Raw genomic sequence first — 25,118 nt, forward strand, 5'->3', positions numbered from 1 at the left:
AAATGAAGAAAGAATGATAGAATTAGAACATTACCTAAAGAAAGAACTGATCTAAGAAGTTGTTGGTGATGGCCACTGACCCTGGAGGGTAAAGGCTCAAATTGAGCTTTATGACAGAAGCCTCAGGATGAGCCCTGAACCCAACGTTCAATCCAACATCACAAAATTCCCGATGTGATGCCAGAGAAGGACACAGAACCACCCATGATGTAGTCCTACCAAACCAAACCCAGAACCTGAGTGTGCTCGAGGCTATAGATGTAACGCCTGGTTAACACAAAACCCAGGGGCCAGAGGAACAGGCTAGATGACACCATGGGGATGAAGTCAGCAAGCTAGCATATGAAAAATCCTACTGGGCGAGCAACCCGGTTTCATTCACAAGGATTGCAAGACTTCAAAGGTAAAAATTAAAAAGAAGGACCAGGAAAAAAGACTGACCATTAAAAAAGCCGCACAAATGCAATGTGGGGGGGTGTGTTTATACACTGATTCAAACAATCCAACTGCCAAAAAAGGTTCTGAGCTTTCTGGAGAGTTAGTCTTTTTGTCTTACCCGATCAATGAGGAGTCATTATGTCACGTAAACAGAAGCACTGTGGCCTTCCTATTGAGGATGTGTCAACTAGAAAAGGCAAGGGACCAGCCATGAATACACCAGTCTGCACAGCATCCACGTGTCACCACACCGGCCACGCTGCAGGGGAGGGGTGGTCAGATGACAACCACGACGGCAACCCTGGATCACCCCCTAGGCACCAGAGTCCACCTGGACATAGCCAAGGCAACTATCCATTTGGGATGCGGTGTCCTGGAAAGGAGCCCTGACGATGTGCCAGAGTCTCGTCAGAAAATCATAAACCTGAGGCACAAGAACCAAAGGACTGGCAGTGATGTAATTAGACTTGGAAATCCAGTTCCATCTCAAATGACCTTGTCAAACCCTTCAAACTTTAAAGAAGTCCATTCGAGGACGCCATACTCTCAAACTGGAATTGTAGAGGGGCACCGCTTTGGAAAGGTTGAACTTAACCAGCTCAGGCACGTTAAAGGTTAAGTCAGGCTGGGGAGCCAAAAATTCTAAAAATGGTGGGCTGACCTTTTCCAATGTCTGTATAACTTCAAAGACTGAGATGAGGAAGGAAGTTCAAGGGGATGCAGTTCTTACCCAGCAAACAAAATTTAGCCCAATTAGAAAGAACTCTTAAATGTTAAGAGACTTTAACTTAATTCAGAAGGGGTTGGGTCTAGTTAGAAGACCCCTGAAGTCCATCAACTGCAGGAGTCGACAGTCATGGGCAGAGGATTTTCCACTGTCCTTTCTCCACCTCATCCAAGTGCAGAGGCGACCCATCGGGTACAGCCCGAAGCTGCAAAGCAGGGGATGGAACATGCCATACTGCAGGAATCAGGTAGCCTGGAGAGGTGTGGTCACTCCCTGTAGGAAAGACCATTCCCGTGGGCAATGCATCAGCTAAGACAGGGACCCCAAACTAGGAGGATCTAGTGGGCTGGCATTTCCCTGCCCACCCCAGCACCTCCAGCACAACTTTCAGCCATAACGGAAATGTTCACACAGCTCTAAGTGGCAATGAGCATGTGAACTGTGGCTGGTGTTACCAACTAACTGAAGTTTGAGTTTTATTTAAATTAACGTCAATAGCTTCCTGTGGCCGGTTATGAAGAGAACTCCTTGAGGAATGTATCCCAAATACAATCCCCAGGCCCTATAACTGGCGATTCTCGTTCACTAGAGAGACACGGGGCCCGGCATCTGCCTTGGGAACAAGCTCCCCAGGTGATCCTCATGCTGGTGGTCCCACGAAAATGCCCCAGGCAGAGTTGAAGGAGGGTAAGGTTGCCTGTAGGCACTCCTGGCAGAGGGAGCACCCGCTAGATGGAGACAGACTATAGGAAGGATGTGGAATAGGTCCCGGAGCAGGCCTCGAAGCTACAGGCTCGCCCCACTGTGCTCCCACCCAGATATCACAGGAAACACTGACAGTGCCTTGGGTTGTGACAGCCACCCAGACACTCTCAGGGTCATGGCCAAGGCCTCACGATGTCCCATCCACCGCAGGCTGGTGCACTTCAGCTCACAGCCCCCGGACATTGCTATACTTAGGCCAGCCACAAACATCCACAGATCCCAAAGGAATGTCGTGCCCCATTCCACATGATAACCTTCCACAGGTCACCTCCCGAGGGGATTCTGTTAGGCGCAAAAGTCCACGCTTCTGCAAGACTTTAAGGACCGTGCCCACCACGATCCACGTCTTGGTGTCCCCGGCCATTGCCCAAAGGGCGAGTTTTGGGTTCTTTCCTAGGGTTCTCTATTCTGATCACAGATCATCAATGTTCTAGCATTTCCTGTAGAAGAGTCGCCCTTTCCATTCCCCCGGGCAGCCAACTGCTCATCACTTTCTGCCCATTCTCGCCGCTGAACGTCTCTCATCTACCCCTTTCTGCGGACTCTCTGTTGCTTGGAGCCATTACCTGCTCCTTCCTGTGTACCGGTGATAAACAGCCTCCCGTCCAACCCCACTCTTCAGCTTCCCCAACCTCATCTTCACTTGTAGCCAGAATGCTATTTTAAAAACTGAATTTTATCACGTCATTGCCCTACTTACAGGCCTTGATTCCACGAGGCACCACTGTCCCTACGAGAAAACACTGAGGTCCTTATCACAGAGCACGAGGTCCCGCATGGGCTGACGTCCACTTCTCTCACCGTCTCCCTCTTGCCCAGTAGCACACCGACTCTTAGTTTCTGAAATGCTTCAAAGCTCCTTCGCCCCTGCCCCACGACGTTTATGCCAGCCCCTCCTTCTCTGGGAACCCTCTACCCTCTGCCCTCCTTTGCCTGGTTTGGTCCGATTCATGTGTAGTTCAAAATCTGCTTCCTCACATGCCTTCCTTCCCTAGGCCATGCCGGGCCCCACACTGTCTTCCTCGGCTCTCAGCCCCACTCGCTGTCTTCCATTACTGTTTTGTGATGACCTGTGTAGCGTTGGGCTCCTTGACTGGCCTCCAAGAGAACAAGGCCTTGACCTTGTTCACTCTATCTCCAGTGCCAACCCCAAGTGTCCTGGTACTAAATAAACATTTGTGAACAAACGACTAAGTGAACAAAGAAATGATTTCATTGATTTATTATTAACTCATTATCAATCATTTGAGTTAATAAAGATTTGTAGATGGTGGAAGGGAAGCGGCTGAGAGACAAAACCAGGCAAGTAGACAGAAGACTTTCTGAGATATGGTTTTGTCCCTGGTACTTGAGTCAGTAATTAGACACCCGCCCCCCCCCCCCCCCTGGCAAATTAAAGCTGGGGGTTCTAATAGGCAGGCTGGGCTTCCTCTGCAAGGGTAGAAATTTTTTAAAAAACAGCACTCGGTGCACCAAAACTTAAAAATTTTTAATTCCTAAAGATGTCAAGATTGTGAAATTAAAAGCCAAAAGCTTAGCACGCTAATCCTTTCCAGCTCTTGTCAGAATCAGGCTATTTGGCTATCATCAACTCTCACAGGCAAGATTAGGCATGATCTGATCTCCACTAATTTAAGAAGTTTGAAGTAGATCATAGTTTCGGTGAACCCAAAATATACTTAGGCGAAGTAACAAATATCGCTGGGTGCACAGGAATAGGTCACTGAGTCACCCAAACCTGATCTCGAAAACCAACACGAGCTCAAATCTTTTAGTGCTGAGCGTGCACAGACTCGTCTTCCTTCTTGCAGATGAGAAAACAGAGAAGGTAAGCTTGTGGCTGGAAGCAGAGCTGGGTTTCAAAGCCTGGTTTCTTGACTCCAAGCCCTGTGTCTCCTTGAATAATTAGTTTCTTACACCACCCAAGACAGACCCTTAACCTCCTGGTGACTCACTTCTGGCTTGGTCTGGACTGTCCACATTCCGTCCTTCGCTCACACGGTAAGTGCTTAACAGGTGCCCACTACCAGCCAGACCCTGGGGACGCAGGTGGAGGAGGAAGCTGAGACCCTGGCCTTAAGGACATCGTGGAGCAGCACGGGGGGGGGGGGTGTTCTGGAGGGTTCAGTGATCCGACAGGGTCACCGCGCGGCAGGACAACAGCCACTCTGGTTTAGGGCCACGGCACCCCTGCACACACACGGGTGGCAATCACCTTAGAGCAGCCACACGGCCTCAGGGGCTCATGTCGAGTTTGTGGGTCTCATTCATGAGAACTACGAGTAAATTTCCTTCTGAACTTACGTTTGTTTTCCACTAACCCAAGCATAGGACTTTACATTTATCCTCATTAAATCTCACCTTGTTGGTTTTGGCCCATTGAGCCACACTGCTGAAATCTCTATAATCCGGATTCTGTGATGCAGAGCAGTTAGCCCTCCAGCCTGGCGTTGTTAAGAAGTGTGGTCAGTGCACCTCTGATGTCTTCATAGAGATGGCTCAGGAAACTGCGGGCCAGGACGAGGCCTCGGACACAGCCCCGGGGCCACTGACCGCATCTCAGTCCGGCTGTCCAACATGGTTTGGGTCAACACGAACCATGGATTCGTATCCTCTGGGTGACTATTCAGCCCACCCCTAACCTATCCGACGCTATCTCTGCACCGGCCACATCTCTCCCTCCTGCATCAGGATGCTCCAAGAGATGCTATCAAATAAACACCTGCCCAAATATTTACTCCCATGTCTGACAAATTTAAAATGCCCTTTCTTCTACCGTTTGAGTGAATATTAATTAGATTTGCCCCTTAAGAGAGGTCTGGAATTATTCCAGATGGAATAAAAGCCAATGCCGGAGTTCCCCTAGCGCAAAGACCGACAGATATAAATTCAGTGGGCCGTGGACCTTCCCGCAGCACCTGCCTCCAGTCAGTGATGGGCCAAGGCCTAAAAAACAGAAAGCTCGGTGGACCTGAGAGACGGGGGGAGTGTGATCTCCCGCCATCACTTCTAATTATCCTAAACTGGAAAAATGGATGTCTAAGCTGGCCAGCCTGTCCAATAAAGCATTTTGATCAAAGATGCAGTTGCACAGAGCACCTGTTTGAGGGATGGCCTGAGAGCCCACGGGGACCCAGGAGAGTTATGATAAGTCATAAAGCGGTCCCCGCAGCTCTGTAGGCAGACAGCATCACTGTGAAAAATGCTTCTCCAGGGAAGCTTTGAGTTTCTTTAAACATTCAATTATGGCTATACAAACACAGATTTTAAGTGAACAGCATCCAATCTTTGCACAAATTAGGGATGCTAGGAGGCAAATAAAAGAGATTCCCTGAAACAACTATTGAATACAAATTCCGCCCTGCTTCATGTAGAATTGGTGTACGTGCTGAGTTTTTGAGGAGGGTTAATTAGGTGACCCTCTTTTAGTATTAGCTTTGGGTTATATGGCTCTTATGAGTTGAGACACTGAGGCTACCTTTATTTTAGTTATGATTTCCAAGTCGGTTTTTAATTAAAATAGATTTCTGAATACTTAAAGACCCAGGATTCGATGAACAGAGCTTTGTAGCCATTTGAGAGTTGCTGGAGGCCTTTCTAAAACACAGCATTTCCTTTTTATGACTAATAAATACTCCAATATTCTTCTTTTCAACCTTTAAGCTATTACAAATGTTTTTCCTTCAATATAAAAAGTTTTCCTAATTTTAACAGTAATACTTTCTTGTTGTAAAACATGAATAAAGTAAATTTCTTCCATAATCTTACCGCTCAGAGCTACCTGGGCATGTGTATAATTTTTAAACCAAAACTGAATAACACCATGTAAAATATTACCTAACATGCTGTTCACATTGATTACATCGTGAATGCTTTTTACAATAAGAAAGATCCCCATCGTCACCTTTAATTGCTGCACAGTTCTCTATTTCATGGCTGGGTCCTAATTTATTGCATCATTCTTCTCCTATCAATTTAGGTAAAATATTCTGCAGTGAACATCCCTGCACGCAAGGCTGATTCCCAGCCTGCAGGCATGATACAGGGTACTGACAGGTTACCTTCTGGTTAGCCAGGCTCTCTACTGTGCTGGTTAAATATTCACATTTATCTTGCGTGAACATTTACCTTTGAGTTCTCATAGCTTCATGTGGATAAACTCTCTAATTGGATCTATTGGGCCAAAGGCTATGTGAATGAAAAATTCTACTTTATCCTGGACAATGGATTATATTTTGTGTCTAACAGCATCAAGGGCTGGAAAGATGCAAGCATTTCGCTCTGGCTAAAAAATTGCAGAGTTTTGGTATTATCTCAAAAATGAAGTCGACATGGAACAGACATGTAATTTTTCTCAAAAAAAAAATATTACTCGGAAGTATTTCAGGGAAATGCAACTTTCAAATGGTAATACTGGCATGCTCTAATTATGAAAATGTTATTTTTAGTAGAACAGAATCTCTACGATTGTATTAATAAGTGGTATAATTAAAATAAAGCTGTAGAATGTCGTAGAAACATACCCAACACTCGCCATGTACTTTCTAAAATGTCAGTTGACAGGGAGGGTGGGAAGAGAGATATCAATCAAGAAGCGATCATTTTGTTTTCAACTTTTCTTATCTTGAGATTATTTTGTGAAGGGCCCAGAATTGGAAGTGAACAAATGAAGGCTCCCTTCAAAATGATCTTTTATACAAACTAGCCACTGTGCCACAGCCACAGCATATCATACTATCCGCCTTAATAGCCAGTGAATCATTTTCAAAAAGAACCATGAATGAGGCTAGTGAGCCACTTACGGACTCAGAGAACCAGATGGGCACTAAGGACTGCATTTCTATATGGAAACGCCCATTATAAAGCTAAAGGAAGAAGTACACAGACTACGACATCCACCAAGAAGACAAAAAACAAAAAAAAAAAAACAAAAAAACCCTAAAGCCTTATTTATAAGGAAGAAAATGTATTTGAACAACCCTTGAAATATTAATCAGGATTGTGTTTGGTAGTAGAAGTATTTTATTTTTGGCTCTTTGTTCTTTTTTTTCTCCTACAATTTTCAATTTTCTACCGTGGACATGTATCCCTTTTAGAGTAAAAACAAATAAATTAAGGTTTTTATTAAGTGGATTTCCATTCTCCTATCTGGAGTCCTACCACCATCTGAAGGTCTGGGATGGGCGCCACTCACACTGTTCCCCGCATCTCCCAAAATTCTGACAAAAGGAGAAGCCACCAAAAGCCAGCAGCAATCCTAAAACCCCACTGAGGACACGATCACCACCAGAAGCCTTACTCTCTTTTGCTCTTTCAGGGAATGCCCAGTTTCGTCCATTGAGATAGTTGGAAACCACCTACAAAGAGCAATTTACAAAACTTAAAATGTCTCATGGCGTTCTTACATGGAAAAAAAAAAAAGGTAACGTATTTACTTCGCTGAGAGAAACATAGCAAAGGCAGCACAATTTTCTGCCCGGCAACCTGCTCATCCAAGATGCGTGCCCGAACCTCTGCTTTAAGGTCACCAAGTCACAAGGAAGGCTAAAAGCACATTATCTACTGCTAACCAAAGCTTTACCTTTTTTAAGTCTATTTCTTTCAATGCTTATTTTTGAGAGAGAGAGAGAGAACTACGAATGGAAGAGGGGCAGAGAAAGAGGGAGACAGAGGATCCGAAGCAGGCTCTGCACTGACTGCAAAGAGCCCGATGTGGGGCTCGAACTCACCAACTGTGAGATCATGACCTGAGTGAAGACGCTCAACCAACTGAGCCACCCAGACGCCCCTTTACCAAAGCTTTCACCCCATTTAACGGTGAGGGGTAAACACACAGGAAACATGAAGAGGCAGGTCGCAGGTCCCCACGAACAGCCCATGCTATCCTATTTGCTAGGGACCCTCACATCAAAGCAGGGAGACAGTAAGCGATCTGACCTGCTCACGTGGAGACACAGAGTCAGATTTTTGCGACACGTGTCTCTGGCAGAACTCGTTCCAGGGAGGCTCTCTTACCTACTCTGTCACTGCAGCAAAAAGTCAGCACTTCACTGATACGTGACGAATAGGACCCAGTAATTCTAGAAGACAGAAACTCCTTTTTGAATAATGCGGCACTTGGTAACTTGATTTACAGCTTTAACTACAGATTGCTTATTAGGAACACACAGATCTTTCCTGGTACTAATCAAATAGCATAGTAAGGGGTCCTTTGGGTCTGAGGAACCCATGGGGAGAGCCAGGGTATAAAGGATGACAGGAACAGGGCTTGTGTTACTTTATGCCTTGAAGTAGACACAGTTTTCTACTGGGAAGCCATACAAAATATGTAATAATATTCATGTGCTCCAGGAAAAGAAATAGAATACCATTTTTGGAAATTCATATAATTTTGCAAAAAAAAAAAAAAGGTCAAATTTTTAAACAAAAAGATAAAATAAATACTTTGTACCACTGGAGACAAGCTCTGAAAGATAAATAAACCCTTGGTATTTCTCAGGGAAAAAAAAAAAAAAAAAAAGAGATTCTATTCATTTGAAGCAATTTCTCCTTATATAAGCCAGGGATTGCCAAAAGCCAACTAATTATGGAATGCTGTTATTTGAACAGAAGATGCTTAAATTCTACCCTTGACAAATCAGGCTCTGAAAAAAAAGGAACATCAGAACTCGGAGAAAACCCTGCTGGTTCACAGACTTCTTTCTTAGAGTGATACAATTCTTTTGTTTTTCCATTGGAATCACGTCTTCAAGTTAATTCCAGCCTCGGATGCAAACTGGATTATGAACCCATGCATTTCACTCTGTTTCTCTAAATGCCAAGGCGGGTGACACAGCATGTTGAGCCCACGGCTCCTCGCTTTCTCCTGCGGCGCGGCAAACAAGAATTAACGTGACTTACTCGTTTCTTTCCAGGTTTACGATCAGCTCTTTGCTTTCCAGTTGTATTCGAATATTCAACACGTCCGGATGATTCTGAAAGATAAATAAGAGAAGTCAGCCGAGACACGTTTCACATTCACTTGTCAACGTTTGACTCTGCTCTGAAGGCATATGCCACGGAGGCAGAGAAAAAATACATTTTCTTCTTGGGACCGGTCAGAGACCCCCCAGTGGAGGAGACCAGGTCAACCAGGACCAGAGTCTGGAGGACGCAGCGCCTTCCGGGACAGCGTGAACATGGCCTGGACCCCTTTCCTTTGGCCACATACCCTTGAGACCCTTCTTCACTCTCCCCACTTCCCACGATTAAACTCCTTCCTCAGTTTCCCTGTCTCCATAGAGGGCATCTTCATTTCCCCAACTGCTCGTGTCAGAAAGGTGAAGACCCGTCTGAAACCTTCTTCCCTCTCTCTAGTTCCTCCTACTCCATGAAGATCTCCTTCGGGGCTGCCCTCCAAACTGCAACTCCTGTAACACCTTATACACCTCTCCACCCCTCTCCAGGTCAATGTGCAGTCACTCTCACCGGGATTCCTGCAAAGCCGTCCTAACCTGGGTCCGTCCACCTCTGCTTTCTTCCCATTCATTCTCCAATGGCAACACGAGCGTGTTTTGAAAAACACCTCCTCATCAACCCACCCCCTTTTGCAATGAGCCCGCACTGGCGCTGGGACTTTAGGGTCTGTATGGCTCTCCTCAACCACCTGGCTGTCACCACACTGGCCTTGCCAGCTCCTCAGACACACCGAGCTCCTCTGCAGGGCTCATCTTCGTGCATGCTGTTCCCGCCGCTTGGAACGCTTCCCCTCAGCTATTCTACTCAGTTCCGGCTTAAATGTCGGCAAGTTGAGGAAATCCTACCTCACTCCTCAATCTCATTGCAAGCCCATCTTCCCCGGTAGGCTTTCTTCTAGCCTCCTGCCCTTTCCCTCCCCGTAAGGAAGAACTTCCTTCCTCCTTGCGATAACTCAGTATGTTGACTCCCTCTTACTTATTATGTCCACAAAAGCACCAGAGAAATAAAAGAAGCCCAGTTAATAGTTGGTGAAGGAAGGAATCAATGAATAGGGCACACATCTGTGCCAACCTCTTCTTCTTACGAGGCAGACACTCTCCTCCTCTGGGCTCCAGGAAACCCAGCTCACGTGTGCCCATCTATCAGTGGGGGGCAGGCACCTATGTTCTCTGTTGTGTCCCAGAAATCCCAATGAGTTTCTTGCCCTGCCCTGAGAACGCACCTGTATGACAGTGTCCCTTAACCCATGCCCTGCCAACCCAGGGCGGTCACGTGTGCCACAGTCTTACTTTTGAGCCCAACCATTCAAAGTCCTTGCCCAAATCAAAATTTATTTGCTAACTCAAAGGTATTCTATGAAGCCCCTCTGTGCTCCTTTCCTGCTGTGCATCCTTAGAGATTCTGGTACAGTCACTTCCAACTCCCCTTTACCTAGGCCAGCATGTCTCAAATGGGGGGTTTACATAGCCATGGGGCATTTCTCACTGGGAGAATTTAAAATTCTTTAATTTAATTTTATAGAGACAGAGGGAATGGGGAGAGGGGCTGGGGGAGTGAGGGAGAGAGAGAGAGGGGGAGAGAGAGAGGGGGAGAGAGAGAGAGAATGAATCTTAAGCAGGTTCCATGTTCAGCATGGAGCCCTATATAGGTCCCAATCCCACGGCCCTGAGATCATGACTTGGGCCGAAATCAAGAGTCAGACACCCAACCAACTGAGCCAACCAGGCGCGCCATCTATGTTGATTTAAAAAAAAAATTAACATTTATTTATTTTTGAAAGACAGAGAGAGACCGAGCTCACATGGGGGAGGGGCAGAGAGAGAAGGAGACACAGAATCCGAAGCAGGCTCCGGGCTCTGAGCTGTCAGCACAGAGCCCGACGCGGGGCTCAAACCCACAAACCGTGAGACCTGAGCACGAGTTGGACGCTTAACCGACTGAGCCACCCAGGCGCCCTGTCTAATATTCCAGTTTTAAAAGGCCCTATCATAACTCCAGATTTCAAAAGGCTGTTCTTACAACACAGCATTTCAGCTACACTGTGGATTAACTAACCACATGTTACTATGTTACAGGAGAAAATGAATTCTAAGTTCCAACATCCAACATTAGTCAAAATGAAACAAAACACTCGAGTTTTGGGAAAAGGTTAAAACATGCATTCACTAGTGCCATGTGACTGGGATAGCATCATAAAGGGCGAAACAATACGTAACTTTATTTTCAGGGCTGCCCTTGGCACATGTGGGTAGTTTCCTACTTCGAATATGGTCACCATTAGCCACATATGTATTTAAATGTAAATTAATTGAAATAAAATTTAAAAATCAGTTTATCAGTCTCACTGGACTCATTTACATTTTTAAAAAAATTTTTAATGTTTATTTTTGAGTGAGAGAGAGAGAGACAGAACGTGAGCAGGGGAGGGGCACAGAGAGAGAGGGAGACACAGACTCCGAAGCGGGCTCCAGGCTCCGAGCTGTCAGAACAGAGCCGGACGCGGGGCTCGAACTCGTGAACCATGAGATCATGACCTGAGCCGAAGCCGGACGCTTGAGGGACTGAACCACCCAGGCGCCCCTTCACTGGACACGTTTTAGACTTAACAGCAAGATGTGGCTAGTCACTGCCACCACTGGACAGCAGAGCAAGAGAACGTTCCTACCTTGACAAAAAGCCCACGGACATTTCCATCTTCATTGAGCATCTCTGAGTCAGTAATAAAGACCTAAAATTTGCATCATTCAATTGCTGCCCAAGCAATAGACGATTGTAAATATTGGTGCCTCAGGGGATATAATTAGGTGCAACCCCAAGTGTTTTTGTTTGTTTAAGTGCACATTAAGAAAGCTCTTCTCGATTTTAATTGATGAGTGATACCATTTTTGAAGAAGTTACTTAAGCTTGAGAGTTAAAGTGGTAAATTTCCATGTAAATGAAATGCTTATATATATTTTCTGGGTTCAAACAGACCTTGTTTTGTACAGATTCATTCCAGCTAATGATGAAATAAACATCTAGCGATGTTGTAAAAATTACACGTCTTAACTGATGTGTTTTGACACTATCTGGTGTTCATAAGAATCGTATGGATTTCTGAGTGTTTGCTGGACTTTTAATTTTTTTTTTTAATTTATTTTTGAGAGAGAGAGAGAGAGTCGCGCACGAGACTAGGGGAGGGGCAGAGAGAGAGGGAGACACAGACTCGGAAGCAGGCTCCAGGCTCCGAGCTGTCGAGCCTGATGCGGAGCTTGAACCTACAAACCTGTGAGGTCAGACCTGAGCCGAAGTCAGACGTTTAACTGACTGAGCCACCCAGGTGCCCCTGTTTGCTGAACTTTTAAAATTAGTATTCCTATTCCAATCTTATGCAACATTAAACACACATCACTTCTTTAGATTTTAATACAGTGTGTAAAAGTGCTTTTAAGTCTGTCACGGGGATTTTTGCCTAAATGTTCCTATATTTTCTGACACTGAGATTTAATTACAAATATGCATAGAATGTGCTTTCCAGGGCTTGCAATTTGTACTTCTCTCAGAAAATGGAATTATTAGTTATGTTTACAATAAAATATTAGAACAAAAATACGTCTCAATATTTTGTCAACATGTCCCCAGCGTATGTATGTATGTCTATTGGCATGTACTTGATATATGTGTACGTGTAAATAACTTAGTTACTTTAATTATAAATTGTCTTTGCCTAAGACATTGACACATGCATCATATTTTAAAGGTCAATTCTGACAATTATATTTGTGAATAAAAATAATATGTTCGCAGTCCCACTTTTTTCCTTCCCCCAAATTTAACTAGCTTCAACATTAACATTTATACTAATTCCACATGAAGGCTCTACAGGAGCTGTTATAACATTCCTGTGTCAACATCTTTCAGATGAATACATTTTTCCCTAGGGAGGCAAAAAAAAAAAGATCTTTATGTGTACATTTTAGTTGAGATTTGATGATACAGGAGAAATCAATGGGGAAAAAGAACAGAGAGCTATTTTCATGCAAAACCACTAAATGCATTAGATTGCTTAGCTTAAAAGCATGTATTCATTCCATTTTCTTTTGATTTTTATGCACTGGAGATAATGAACTTAGTGCTGGTTAAATACAGCATCCCTTTTCTGAAAAATGATTTATTGATTACCCTAATGGAACTGTGTCTTTTATTGAATGCTTCGAGAACTACATTTGCTGAATAAATCAGTTCGATGCTAATTAGTAGGGGCCAGAAATGTTTTGACCGTCCCCGTAATTCTACTTTTCTAATTGGGAAGAGCATATCCAAATGGGTATATAAAATGTACCACTACAATGTTAAAAAGAATAAAATAGTTATTCGGGTGCCTACCCCTCAGCTGCAAAGTCAAAATACTGCCAGTATCTTAGAAGCCCCCTGTATTAGTTTGTGAAGGTGGCCGTAACAAAGTACCACAGACTGTGTGGCTTAACCGACAGAAATTTATTTTCGCACAGTCCTAGAAGCTTGAAGTCCAAGGTCAAGGTCAAGGTGTCTGCGGGTTTGGTTTCTTCTGAGGCCCTTCTTCTTGTAAATTCCTCGTGGAAATTGGGCGGCTCCCCCACATGCTGTGCTTGGGTAGTTCTGCAAAGTAAGGCACCAGCCAGAACAACACCGCCCTGGTTTTACGTATCCATGGGTATTTCTCACCAGGAGAATTTAAAATGTTATTGCGGTCGGTGAGTTCGAGCCCCGCGTCGGGCTCTGTGCTGACAGCTCGGAGCCTGGAGCCTGTTTCAGATTCTGTGTCTCCCTCTCTCTGACCCTCCCCCCTTCACGCTCTGTCTCTCTCTGTCTCAAAAATAAATAAACGTTAAAAAAATTTTTTTTAATAAATGTTTTTATTTTATTTTATTTTTTATTTTATAGAGAGAGGGTGGGGGAGGGTTGGGGAGAGGCAGAGGGAGAGAGAGAGGGAGAGAGAGGGAGAGAGAGGGAGAGAGAGGGAGAGAGAGGGAGAGAGAGGGAGGGAGAGGGAGAGAGAGGGAGGGAGAGGGAGAGAGAGAGAGAAGTCATCTCTTGAACCCTCACTGTTGCCCTATTCTCTCTCTGAGGTCAACCACAGTGCACCTGCCCAGCACACTGTACTTAACTGTTAATATGAACAGATGTCTAAAAGTGACTTGCTGATTAGCTACAGTTTCTTCCTCGTTGGCATTATCCACGCTGTGCTGCCTTTCTTTTACCTGCGTGATTGGGAGCTCACCCAAACTTGAATTTAAATTATTTCACCCGTGGTGGATACAAAATATCTCAGCAATAAATGTAGCTTTCCATGGATGCAGGGATGCCACCGACTGCTTTTTCTCTGATGGACGGGGTGATACACAGCATCATCTCCTTGGTGTGTCTATGTCCTTAAAAAATAGCCAATTTTTAGGGATTAAAAAAAAAAAAAAGATGCCAGGGAGACACCGGAAGGAAGAGAATCACATGAAAGAAAGTAGCCAACGTAGGGTCAACAGCCAAGTCCTCTCCCATCCTGGCTTCTAGGTTACCCTTTCAAAGAGGATGGTCAGTTCTTTTTTGTTTTTTTAATTGTTTTTTTTTTTTTTTTTTTACATTTATTCATTTTTGAGAGACAGAGCGCGAGCGGGGAAGGGGCAGAGACAGATTGGGAGACACGGAATCCGAAGCAGGCTCCAGGCTCTGAGCTGTCAGCACAGAGCCCAACGCGGGGCTCAAATCCACACACCGTGAGATCATGACCTGAGCCGAAGTCGGACGCCTCACCGACTGAGCCGCCCAGGCGCCCCGAGGATGGTCGGTTCTGACCCAAACTCACTTATCTCAACCGTTGTTACTGGAGGCACAGAGGGATCTAATTTTTCAAGCAGGATGACAGTATTAAAATACTGCATTTGAGGGACTGTGAAATAACTCGATCCCTCTCCAGCACTAAACAAATGCTTCAGACGACAGCCCTGGCATTCATGGGGCATGAGGGAGTCATTTATTGCTACGAATATTTAGAGGCAATCTTGATTACCACTTTAATATTAGTGGGCTGGTTCCACAGCCGGGAAGATACGCACACCGTGGCCTGCAAGAGGACGGAATCAAATTAACCGCAGAATCGCAGAGGAAGGAGTGAAGGCATTACAGTGCCATAATGGGGCGGGGGGGTGGGGGGTGCGTGGCTTGGGTCCTTTTACTTATTACATAAATGATGATAATGTTTACTCATGAGTCATTGATCTTTTTTTTTCCCCCCCGATGGAAACTGACCTTAGCAAACACCTTGTTAAAATGTGCTGAATGGCACATATTAATCTCAGGTAAAATCCGCTTTGGAAATACATGTAATGTCATTTTTAAGGTTTTCGTGGGTTAACATGTCGGATTATTTTTAGCACAGATTCTTCTTAATGTGTGTCTGTGACGTGACGGGGTTTGCGGATTTGCAGCCTCCTCCTCCCTTCCCGCCACAAAAAGTCACAACCTCGCACGCCTCTGGCGTGGGTGGTGCTCAGAGTTCAAGCTCTTTATCCTGTTGCTGCTGGACTGATCACTAATGCTTGTTTGCAGCAAACGGTTTCGATTTTCATTTTAGATGACGTCAGCGATACAGCCAAACCATCTTACGAGCCTTATTGATCCACTGAAATGATGCCGGTCCCCGCTCCGGGCATCCGTACGCAAGGGGTCTGTAGTCCCCTGTGCCCAGTGTCTGGCTGGGGACAAGGGCCGATTCCGAAGCAGACACAATCATCTGCCCCCTCCTGGAGCTCACCGTTGGGTTGTAAGAGGACAGTGACAACATGACTTGACAGAAAGCAATCTGGAAAACGCCACGATGCAGGTTTCTCGAACTTACCGCATCTCAAATTCAATTTTTATTTTACGGCGCCTCCTTCCATTCCAAAGAGGAAGGTGGGAAAGATCAACGCTCCCTCTCCACCAGGACCAGCCCAGTGACCACACTCTCTCTTAAAACCCTTCAATGGTGGCCCATCGTACCCAGAATAAAACCATGGCCTTTACACCATGCGGGGTCCGGACTCTGCTCACCACCATTGAGCTGGCCAGGCTCCAGCCAGCTTCCAGGCCTCTCCACCTGCTGACCCTCTTCCTAGAGGTCCTCCCTGGGCTCCACTTCCAGGTCTCAGCCTGGACGTCACTGCCTCAGAGAAGCCCCCCGCCCCCCATGTCCCTGGGGCTCTGAACTCACAATCCCAGGTCCTGGCCTGCCTCGTGGACTTCCTGTGTTGTGATCACTTATGGGTGTGTTTATTTCACTTGTTGACTGTCTATCATCTCCTAGTAAAACAGAAACTCGGCGGGGCGGGTGGGGAATTTTTCTGCCTCGTTCCCCATTCTATTCCCAGCACCAGAACAGGAGCACCTAGAAACATCTGTGGGATGATGGAATCAGGTACAAAGCCTGTCAGAGATGGCAGAAGGAAGGCTGTCTGAGGGGGCCGTGAAGGAACCCCGAAGCCATAAGTGTCAACTCAGGGGGCATGAAAGGGACATCGGGACTCTCCTCCCCAGTTGGATCTGTCCCCGGGCAGAAGGCGACAGTCTGTCCCTCTGCCCTCGACGGGCTGCCTGCCTCAACCCTGGAAGCTGATGTCCACCGTGGACACAAGTGACCACACAGAGGACCCCCTTGACACCGAATTAGGATAATAACTTGTGTTCTGTTCCTTTAAAGAGGGTGGGAAGGGCTTGCCGGAAGCTGAATTCTTCACATCTGTTCTTGGGACTGATAAAAACTTCCAGGGACTCCCCGCTCCCAGCCTGGCTCCCAGCACCCCCTGTCCCTCCTGCTCAGTTTCTTCGGACCTCAGTGATAAAGAATCTAAAACAGGGCAGAGAGGTGCAGAGCGGGCGGCAGGAGGAGGAGGGCATGTGGGGGAGTGTAAATCAATGTGAAACACGGGGCAGACCGGCAGGGTGGGGGGTGGTAGGGAGGACCAGAAATCAGAGCCACGTCCGGATGCGGAAGGTCAGGGTAGGAGAAAATTGAGGAAGGCCCATTTTACCACTTACTGGTTATTAACTGCCCCTGGCTTGGGGAACCGTACCCTGGACACGTGGTGACACGGTGGCCTGGGGACAAGACGGTGTGGTGGCATGGAGGCCTGGGAGCAGGTGCCATGCTGGTGAGATCACGTTGCTGCAACTGGCCTGTGACCAGGGCCCAGGGGACACCCGGCCCCACGTGGGTGTGGCGCCACGTCCTCAGGTCTCCGCTGTCTCCCAGCCTCTCTGCCTTCAGACATCGTTATTGGAAGGAAGGAGAGAGAACCTTAGCTTTGCGCCTGGCTGCCTGCCGGGGGCTCAGGAACATCAGGGAGCCAATGGCTACGATGGGACCCTGCCATCAGCCATGTACCCGAACGACTCGCACGACTGTCCCCCACCCCGCGCGCAAGGAAATGGCTTCCGGTGAATGTTCAGCGTCAGTGCGGGCTGCACCTCCATAAAACAGGTCTTGGGATGGGGGATGCTGTCGTGTGGACAAGGCCTTGGCTGGGTACCAGGGCCCAGATTCACGTTGGCATTGTCACACCAGCTCCGGCACCCTGGAAGGACGTCATAGAGCCTTTCTCTGAAGGGCATCCTAAATTGGAAGTTTGTGCACCTACAACAGTTTCTCCTCTTCTGACTACAAAGAGATAATTTTAAAGAAAAAAATGAACTACTTAATTTCATCTTGGAAATAAGTGTTTTTCCATTGAGGAGGCTGTGCCCTGGAAGGGGTGTGGGGAACTCAGGCTGGGCACCTGTCCACAGACTGGCTGGACGCTGCCACTCAGATCGCAAAACTGTGGGCCGGAGGCCACGTAACTCTGCTGGGCCTCAGTTTCCTCACCGGGAAAACAGGGCTAACTGCGCTCTTCCTGTCTCTCAGTGTGGTCAGCAGAATAATGTAATGGGTCCTCAAAGATGTCCTTGTACCGATGCCTGGAATCAGTGAACACGCAGCCTTAGTTGGAAGAGGGGACTTTACACGTGTGATTAAAGGCAGGGCTTTGAAACAGGAAGATGACCTTGGATTCTTCAAATGGACTCGATGTAATGATGAGGGTCCTTAAAGCAGAAAATACTTCATCGCTGGGGTCAGAGAGATGTGACACACAGCGGCCTCTAGAAGCTGGGAATGGCCATCAACTCACAGCCAGAAAGAACACTGCCACCTGGCCCTCCGACCTCCAAGAATTCCGTCAACATCTCAAACGAAATAGAAACAGATCCCCCCAAAAAGGCAGCCCTGTGAACAGCTTGATTTTACCCTGGTGAGGTCTGGAGCACAGGACGCAACCAGAGGCTGTTGGTCACGGCAGCAACACAACACTGATATAATCAGGAGCGATTGCCAGGAGGTTCAAATGGGATAACGTCTGTTTGGAAACCATCAAGCGTGAGGAAACGAACGCGCATTTCAGTGCTAGAAATCCAATCACAGGTGAAGCCGCCACTTTGCAGCATGACATTGACAAAATACCAGTCGCTTATTATTTATTGCCACGTACCCAAACAGCTATTCTTTGAGGTTTTCTGTATTTAGATCGAAATAAGCATAATAATTTTCTTTTTTTTTTTTTATTATTTAAAAAAAAATTTTTCTAACGTTTATTTATTTTTGGGACAGAGAGAGACAGAGCATGAACAGGGGAGGGGCAGAGAGAGAGGGAGACACAGAATCGGAAGCAGGCTCCAGGCTCTGAGCCATCAGCCCAGAGCCCGACGCGGGGCTCGAACTCACGAACCGTGAGATCGTGACCTGAGCTGAAGCTGGACGCTTAACCGACTGAGCCACCCAGGCGCCCCAAGCATAATAATTTTCAAGTTAACAAGTTTTAAAAAAGAAACATTATACATTCATCAATTGGAGGCCTATCTTGGGGAGATGCCTGAAGGCGCCTAGCTCTTCCCTTCCATACGGAAGAAGATCTTATACCTGTCTGATCAGTACCGTAGAAGGAAGGGAAGAGTCTGTGAGACCCACGTGGCTACCGTACAAGATGGTGAATGCGCTTCATTGTGACGTGACATATACTGAAGGAAATGCTTCCTGAGGTTTGCTTACTGCTATAATCAGCGGCCAGATATTAGAAAACAGCACAGAGCATTGCTTTTTGGGGAATGACTCGCCTCGTCTTAAAAGACACAGCCGTAAAAAAATACGCACTGTGTTTATTAACTGGAAAGCTTGGCTTTTCAATTCAAAGTTCATTTGTCTAACTAATTTGATGTCTGGAAACATTCGTGTACCATATTTGCCTACAACACCATTTCAGAACCGTCAGTCGGAAGAAGCTAATGACGTGAGTTGCTAGTTTGTTTGCATCCAAGCTGTCTTCCAGAGAGAATATCCCGCTCATATGTTCACTAAGGGCCATTTATAAAGCATCATTGTAATCTCTTTGAAATAAACATTAACAGGCTATAATAAGCCCTTTAAAAAGTAATCCTGCTATCGATCGGAGCCACTAAGTCACTGTGTATTAACTGAAGCCCAGCGCAAACACGTTTTCCTAATACAAACAGAATTACAGCTAATTACTAACTTTTTATGAAACACGCTCTAAATCCTCCATGAAAACTCACGCTAGAAGCCTCACAGAGACGTCAGAGAATTCGTGTTTCGAGCGTGACTGTCATCAGTGCTCCCCGTCGTTTGGCCTCTCGTGTGGTTTCTTGGGGTGTCTGAGCCTCAGAATCGGGAGGAAAGGGGAGCACCGGAAGGAGCACGGCTGGAGCAGGAGCTCCTCCCAGTCAGGAGAAGGAAGGCGGGGACAGGCTAGGGGCCCGGATGGTGCAGCCCAGTGACCGAGGACTCAAGGAGAGCAAACCAGGGACTCAGGTGGCTTCCTAGGGCCACCACACAGACCCTCACTTCCCGAGGCAGGCAGGACCTGACACCCCTCGAGGATATCGTTTTCTATCTTCAGCCTGGCTCCGTCTGGGACAAAGAGGGCCTCGACTCGTACCCTTTGCTGAAGGAAAGTTCGAGTCCAACTCTCTTCCTGTTAAAATATTAGGGAAACCAACCAGTCATACATCTAGTGACACGGCAGACTTTGTCCTCTGCACTGAAGATTCCCGATTACAAATCCCTAACTCCGCTCCTTCTCTTGAGCCTCACATGGGTTGCAAATGCCCCCCAGGTCACGTCCGACGAATATCTTATCGGCAACCCTAACGTGCAGGTTAAAACTCAACTTACGCCTCGCATCTCCCCTGCCGAGAACACTCCCTCAAGTGACCCCCCCACCCCCTGCTTCGTATCTCTAGTGTCATCATCAGCCTCAAAAGTCACACCGTCATCTGCCTCCTTCCTTCCTCTCGGCCCCATGTTGAGTTAGTGGTCCAGCTCTGGATTCTTCCCCTAGAGCAGCTCTGCGGCTCTGCCTGTGTCTGCTGTGTGGTCCCCACCTGCTCTGCAGGCTCTCACGACAGCCGGTCCCCCTCACTGTTCCCTGGCTGCGGGGCTCAATTATACTTCTCTCCTCCGGCCTGGGCATGACACGGAGGTTCCCCGGCATCCCCAACTCCCGAGTCTGCCCAGTCCCCCTTCACCCCCCACTCACAGTGTCAGAGCAGGCTGACATTTTCTGCAAAGGGCCAGATGATAAACAATATATATTTTAGAGAATAAATAGTGTCAGCTATGGCCCCTGTCCTGACGCTCCCACTTTGCCCGTGCAATGCAAGGACAGCCAGAAACAAAAGGTAAATGAACAAGCACGGCTATGGCCAGGAAAACCTTATTTATGGAAACTGAAACGTGAATTTCATATCATTTTACGTATCATCAGATATCATTCTTCTCTTTTTTTTCCCCAGCCAATAAAAAATGTAAACAAAACAACATGCTCGAACCTGACTGAGCCCCAAAACCACCTGGAGGGCTTGCTGAAACACGGACTGTAGGGCCCATCACAGAGTTTCTTACTCAGCAGACCCGGGATGAAGCCCAGGCATCTGTGATTCTAGCAAGTTCCCGGGTGGTGATGATGCAGCTGGTGCAGGGACCACGTTTTCAGCACCGCTGTGCCAGGACGCAGTGTGGTTTCCCAGGGTGGCAATTCGTGAGGCCCCCTCGGCCTGCAACCATCGACGGTTTGGCCCCAAGTGCATGCACCTAGTGCCGTCAGGCTGATTTAGTTGCTAACATGAAGAGTCAGGAGAATCCTCAGACAAATCTGGACGCGGAGTTCTCAGCGGGGAAAAACAGGAGGAAACTGGCAACCCTGGGCTTGCCCACCAGGTGGTAACGATCGGCCAAGATGGAACAGAAGCTGCCAGCTCTCCCGGCCCCCACCTAGTGGGTCTGCCCATAGCGGCTGCAGGGCAGAGGTAACGTACCATCTCACGCCCGGCCAGCCTCACTCGTTCGTAACACCAGCCTGGCTCCTAGTGGCATTCAAGTTCACCAGAATCTCTTGTCTAAAGTTAAAAAGGATGAGGACAGAAACAGGACGACTGTAAACATACACAGAAGGATGGATGAGCACACCTTTCCTTCTCTCACCTTCCCTGCTACTTTGTGAGCCGCGCCCCATCCCTTAGGGTCCCTGAGACGCTCCCCGCTTGGCGGCTTAGGTAGCACTCTCCTCTCTACGCTTGAAGCCACACATCCACATTCTGCCGGGGGTAGAGTTGGTTCTGTCCGCTGGCTTTATGATCACAGAACTATAAGCTCCTTGAAGCCCGAGCCAACTTTGAAACCCCATCAAGATGCCTCGGGCACCGCCTTCTTGTAGGTATGAAGCACAAAACCAACGCTTATTGCTTTGATTGCCTTGATCGCTACATTGAAAAAATATTGCTCACACATTCCTTCACCAATTATTTACATGCCTTAAGTACAGGCCGTCCGTCCTGCTAACCAAATTTGCCCTTGGCTACAAAGCTCAAATTCATCACCGTATCTTGGTTTGCTGAACAAATGAATATATTGGCTATTTTGCCGTTGATGCTGTGTTGACAGAGTTAGGCTTAATCTCATCCTTGATACAGAAAACAGTCTTTGCGGAAGCATCACCAAATCCTTAGCCTGTTTTGGGCCTCCCTGGGCTAGCCTGTCTTAAACTAAACCATGGAAGACGGCACTGAAAAGGGCCACTGGGGAAACTGTAGGGTTTCTACAAGGACAATGCTGGCTGCCTTCAAGTGGATATGAAAACTGAACTTCACAGTCAGTCCTGTGCCTTCACTTCCACCACTGACACTGGCCATGGCTTTGCCTTTGGGATGACAGCCAAGAGCGCACAAGGGGCTCATTCCCGGTCCTATGGGAAGTGGAAGGAGTGGCTACATTTCTATGAACAACAACTGTGCAAAACTGGACAAAGAGTCAATTTACCTGGACTTTAAAACTAAGTAATGTTGACTTGACAAAAAGTAAAAGAGAAAAAAAGAAGACAACTCAGCTAACAGACCAAGCGCATGGAGTGTGAATAATTTATGACTGACCTACAAGATTTTTAACCAAGGAAAGCCAAAATCCCATTATTTTCTAGAGACGGAATGTCATACAGGGATACCTGAAACCCTGCTGAAAAATCTCTTATTGGTACCCCAGAAAATAGTTCAGAAAAGATTTCAGATGAGTTACTGGTTAGAAGAAATTTGGTACAAAATTGTGTGTGTGTGTGTATTTTTCTTAAGTATAAACCAGTGTCTTACCTTAAGGTGCACTGAAATAAGGAAATATATAACTCGCTGCACGGTCATAAGGTTTAAATTAAGGTTTTCCGGCTAATTCTGATAAATAGAAAATCTACTTAGTGGAAGATAAAGGGGAGTGATCAGTTAAGCCCACCAGCAGCTTCACGCCGAACTAGAACTCACTTTTTCATTACAGCCTCCTCAGCTCCCCCAGTAAGCCAGGCTCACGCAGACCTGAGGTCAAACCCAAGCCCCATGACTAACTACCTCTGTGACTTAGTCCTAGTTAGCCTCTCCGAGCTCCAGTTTCCTTGCCTGTAAATCATAGTAATACCAGCCGGGAGGATCAGGTGGCATGGTTTATGTCTGTATCTGGGCAGGGCTAGCACATGGGAGGCACTTAGCGTGACTGACAGTAAGGAGTACACCACACCGACATTCGTACTGAGCCAACCTCCCTCTCTTTGGTCTACAAATATATTTTTGCCCCCCGATCCAGCAAAAAATCCCCATTCTTACAATCCAGTTTCCATCTTGTTAACAAAACAGAACATCAAAATACACGGACACACATATTTACTGTCATTCTTCTGTTGGAACAGTTAGGAAAAAAGAATTATTCACAAGAACCTCATCCAAATGGTCCACCATAGTTTTCCAAGAAAAGAAGGGCCAATAAATCCCTTTGCAAGAATTCTAAAGGAGTCTCTCCCTCCTCACAAAAGCATACACATACTCCTGCCCTCATTCCACGTGTACTTTTTTTTTTTTTTTTTTTGCCTATCCAAGAAGGGTGCTGCTTGTAAAGAAAAAATGGGGGCATCTGGATGGCTCAGTCAGTTGAGCATCCTACCCTCAATTTCCGCTCAGGTCATGATCCCAGGGTCATGGGATCAAGCTCATGCTGAGCATGGAGACTGATTACAATTCTCTCTCTCTGCCCCTCTCCCCTGCTCATGCTTTCTCTCTGGAAGGAAGGGAGGGAGGGAGGGAGGAAGGGAAGGGAGGAAGGACAGAAGGAAGGACGGAAGGAAGGAAGGAAGGAAGGAAGGAAGGAAGGAAGGAAGGAAGGAAGGAAGGGAGGGAAGGAAAGAAAGAAGGAAAGAAAACACAACCAAAACATGGACTGTGGAGAAGACAGAAGGCAAGCCAATCTCTCTTCATCTGACAATAAAAGGTAAAAATAAATCACTGTGATGACGCACTGAACAATAGGGACACATGCACGTGCTCTGTGGCGAAATCAGGCATCTACACACCGTGTCTGCGAGAAACAATTCAAAGTGCTGGCAGGCGGGTTTCATGAGAGGCAGTGGCTGCAGAGAACAGCAGGCTCATATCCATTCCTGTTGATGGGATCTCTCAGGAAATGTGCACCAGAATGTTTTTTTAAAATAAAATGCTTGGTCGGTAACCTCTTTTTCCTTGATTTTGAATATGCTGTTGAAAAGAACTACATTTTCAAAGTCATGCAAAGTCATCAGTCCCTCCCCCAAATACATCTTTTGTGGGAACTACACACCCCTGTCCCTTCCACTCCTTTCTACCTGGTACGGTTATAGACCATTCACCATTCTGGGACCCTATTCTGGAACCATGTCAAGAGGATCAGGTTCTTAAAACCCAGCTGTGGTTGCATTATTTCAGATACAAGACACCTAATTTAGAGTTCAGTGAGACTCCTTCTCCTCCTTGATCTGTACCTTCAAGGACTATAAATTTGGCCCAGGATTCCATTGGCTTTTCATCTACCAAGATCCCGCCCCCTTTATCCTATCAATGGCTATTATCCTAGACCTGCTTATTTTTTTTTTTTGAAACGCAGGCCTTGTTATTTTACTTACCGATTTATTTTTATGACTTTTGACCCATTGTTTCAAATTACTGAGAACTTTAAGAGCCATAACTCTTTGCCTAACCTGGTAGCTATTTGGGGCTGTGCCAGGCTTATTAAAGTAGGGTATTCCAGTGTTGGTGAAGTGCCAAGAAATGGGCACTTTCATGCACAGCTGGTACAAGTGTAAATTGGTACAGCCTTCCCTGGAGCAATCTGGAAATAGTTATAATACTTCTCTAAATTATACATATATTTGATTCAATAATTCCTCTAAGAATTAATCTAAATGAAATAACCAGCAAAGTAGGCACAAATAGAAACTGAAAGACACTTCGCATAGTTCATGTCGAAAAGTCGGAAAACACCTACATGTTTACCCCAGGGGAATAGCTACAAAAATGACACCGGAACCACAGGAAACGATATTACAAAGTTACTAAGTTGCTAGAATGAGCATAGGGAGGTTCTGATTCTGATGACGATGCTCTGAATAATTTGGACTCATCCCCCCACCGAAAACAACTAGAAAAGGTGGGCAAAATACATATAAATTCTATTTAAAGACAACATAGATTTTTCAAAGTAATGAAGAATTATGGGACCATTACTCAGGTAGAAAAAGGAAACCCATGGTGTGATACCAGAATTGGAGGTTGACTTTTCCACCTTGGGCATCTGAAGAAGCAGTTGAGAGGTTGAAACCTGAGCAGAATTTCCACCAGATTCACCAGGGTG

General features: G+C 46.4%; 1 protein-coding gene across 4 annotated transcripts in view; it reads right to left on the bottom strand.

Annotated features, from left to right (window-relative positions):
• The window catches only part of ADAM12 (ADAM metallopeptidase domain 12), a 351,592-nt gene that overhangs the window by 251,987 nt on the left and 74,487 nt on the right, over window positions 1–25,118 (bottom strand). For all 4 annotated transcript variants that reach the window (XR_008424981.1, XM_053910018.1, XM_053910016.1 and 1 more), the window contains exon 3: window positions 8,831–8,904. Coding sequence is in view for 3 of the 4 variants with exons in the window: in XM_053910018.1 (XP_053765993.1) it covers window positions 8,831–8,904 (74 nt within the window). In the remaining variant the exon portion in view is untranslated. The remainder of the gene's footprint in view (window positions 1–8,830; window positions 8,905–25,118) is intronic.

Source organism: Panthera pardus, unplaced genomic scaffold (genome assembly GCF_024362965.1).
Source record: "Panthera pardus isolate Hobbes unplaced genomic scaffold, ASM2436296v1 HiC_scaffold_22, whole genome shotgun sequence".
In the NCBI taxonomy this organism is placed as follows: domain Eukaryota; kingdom Metazoa; phylum Chordata; class Mammalia; order Carnivora; family Felidae; genus Panthera; species Panthera pardus.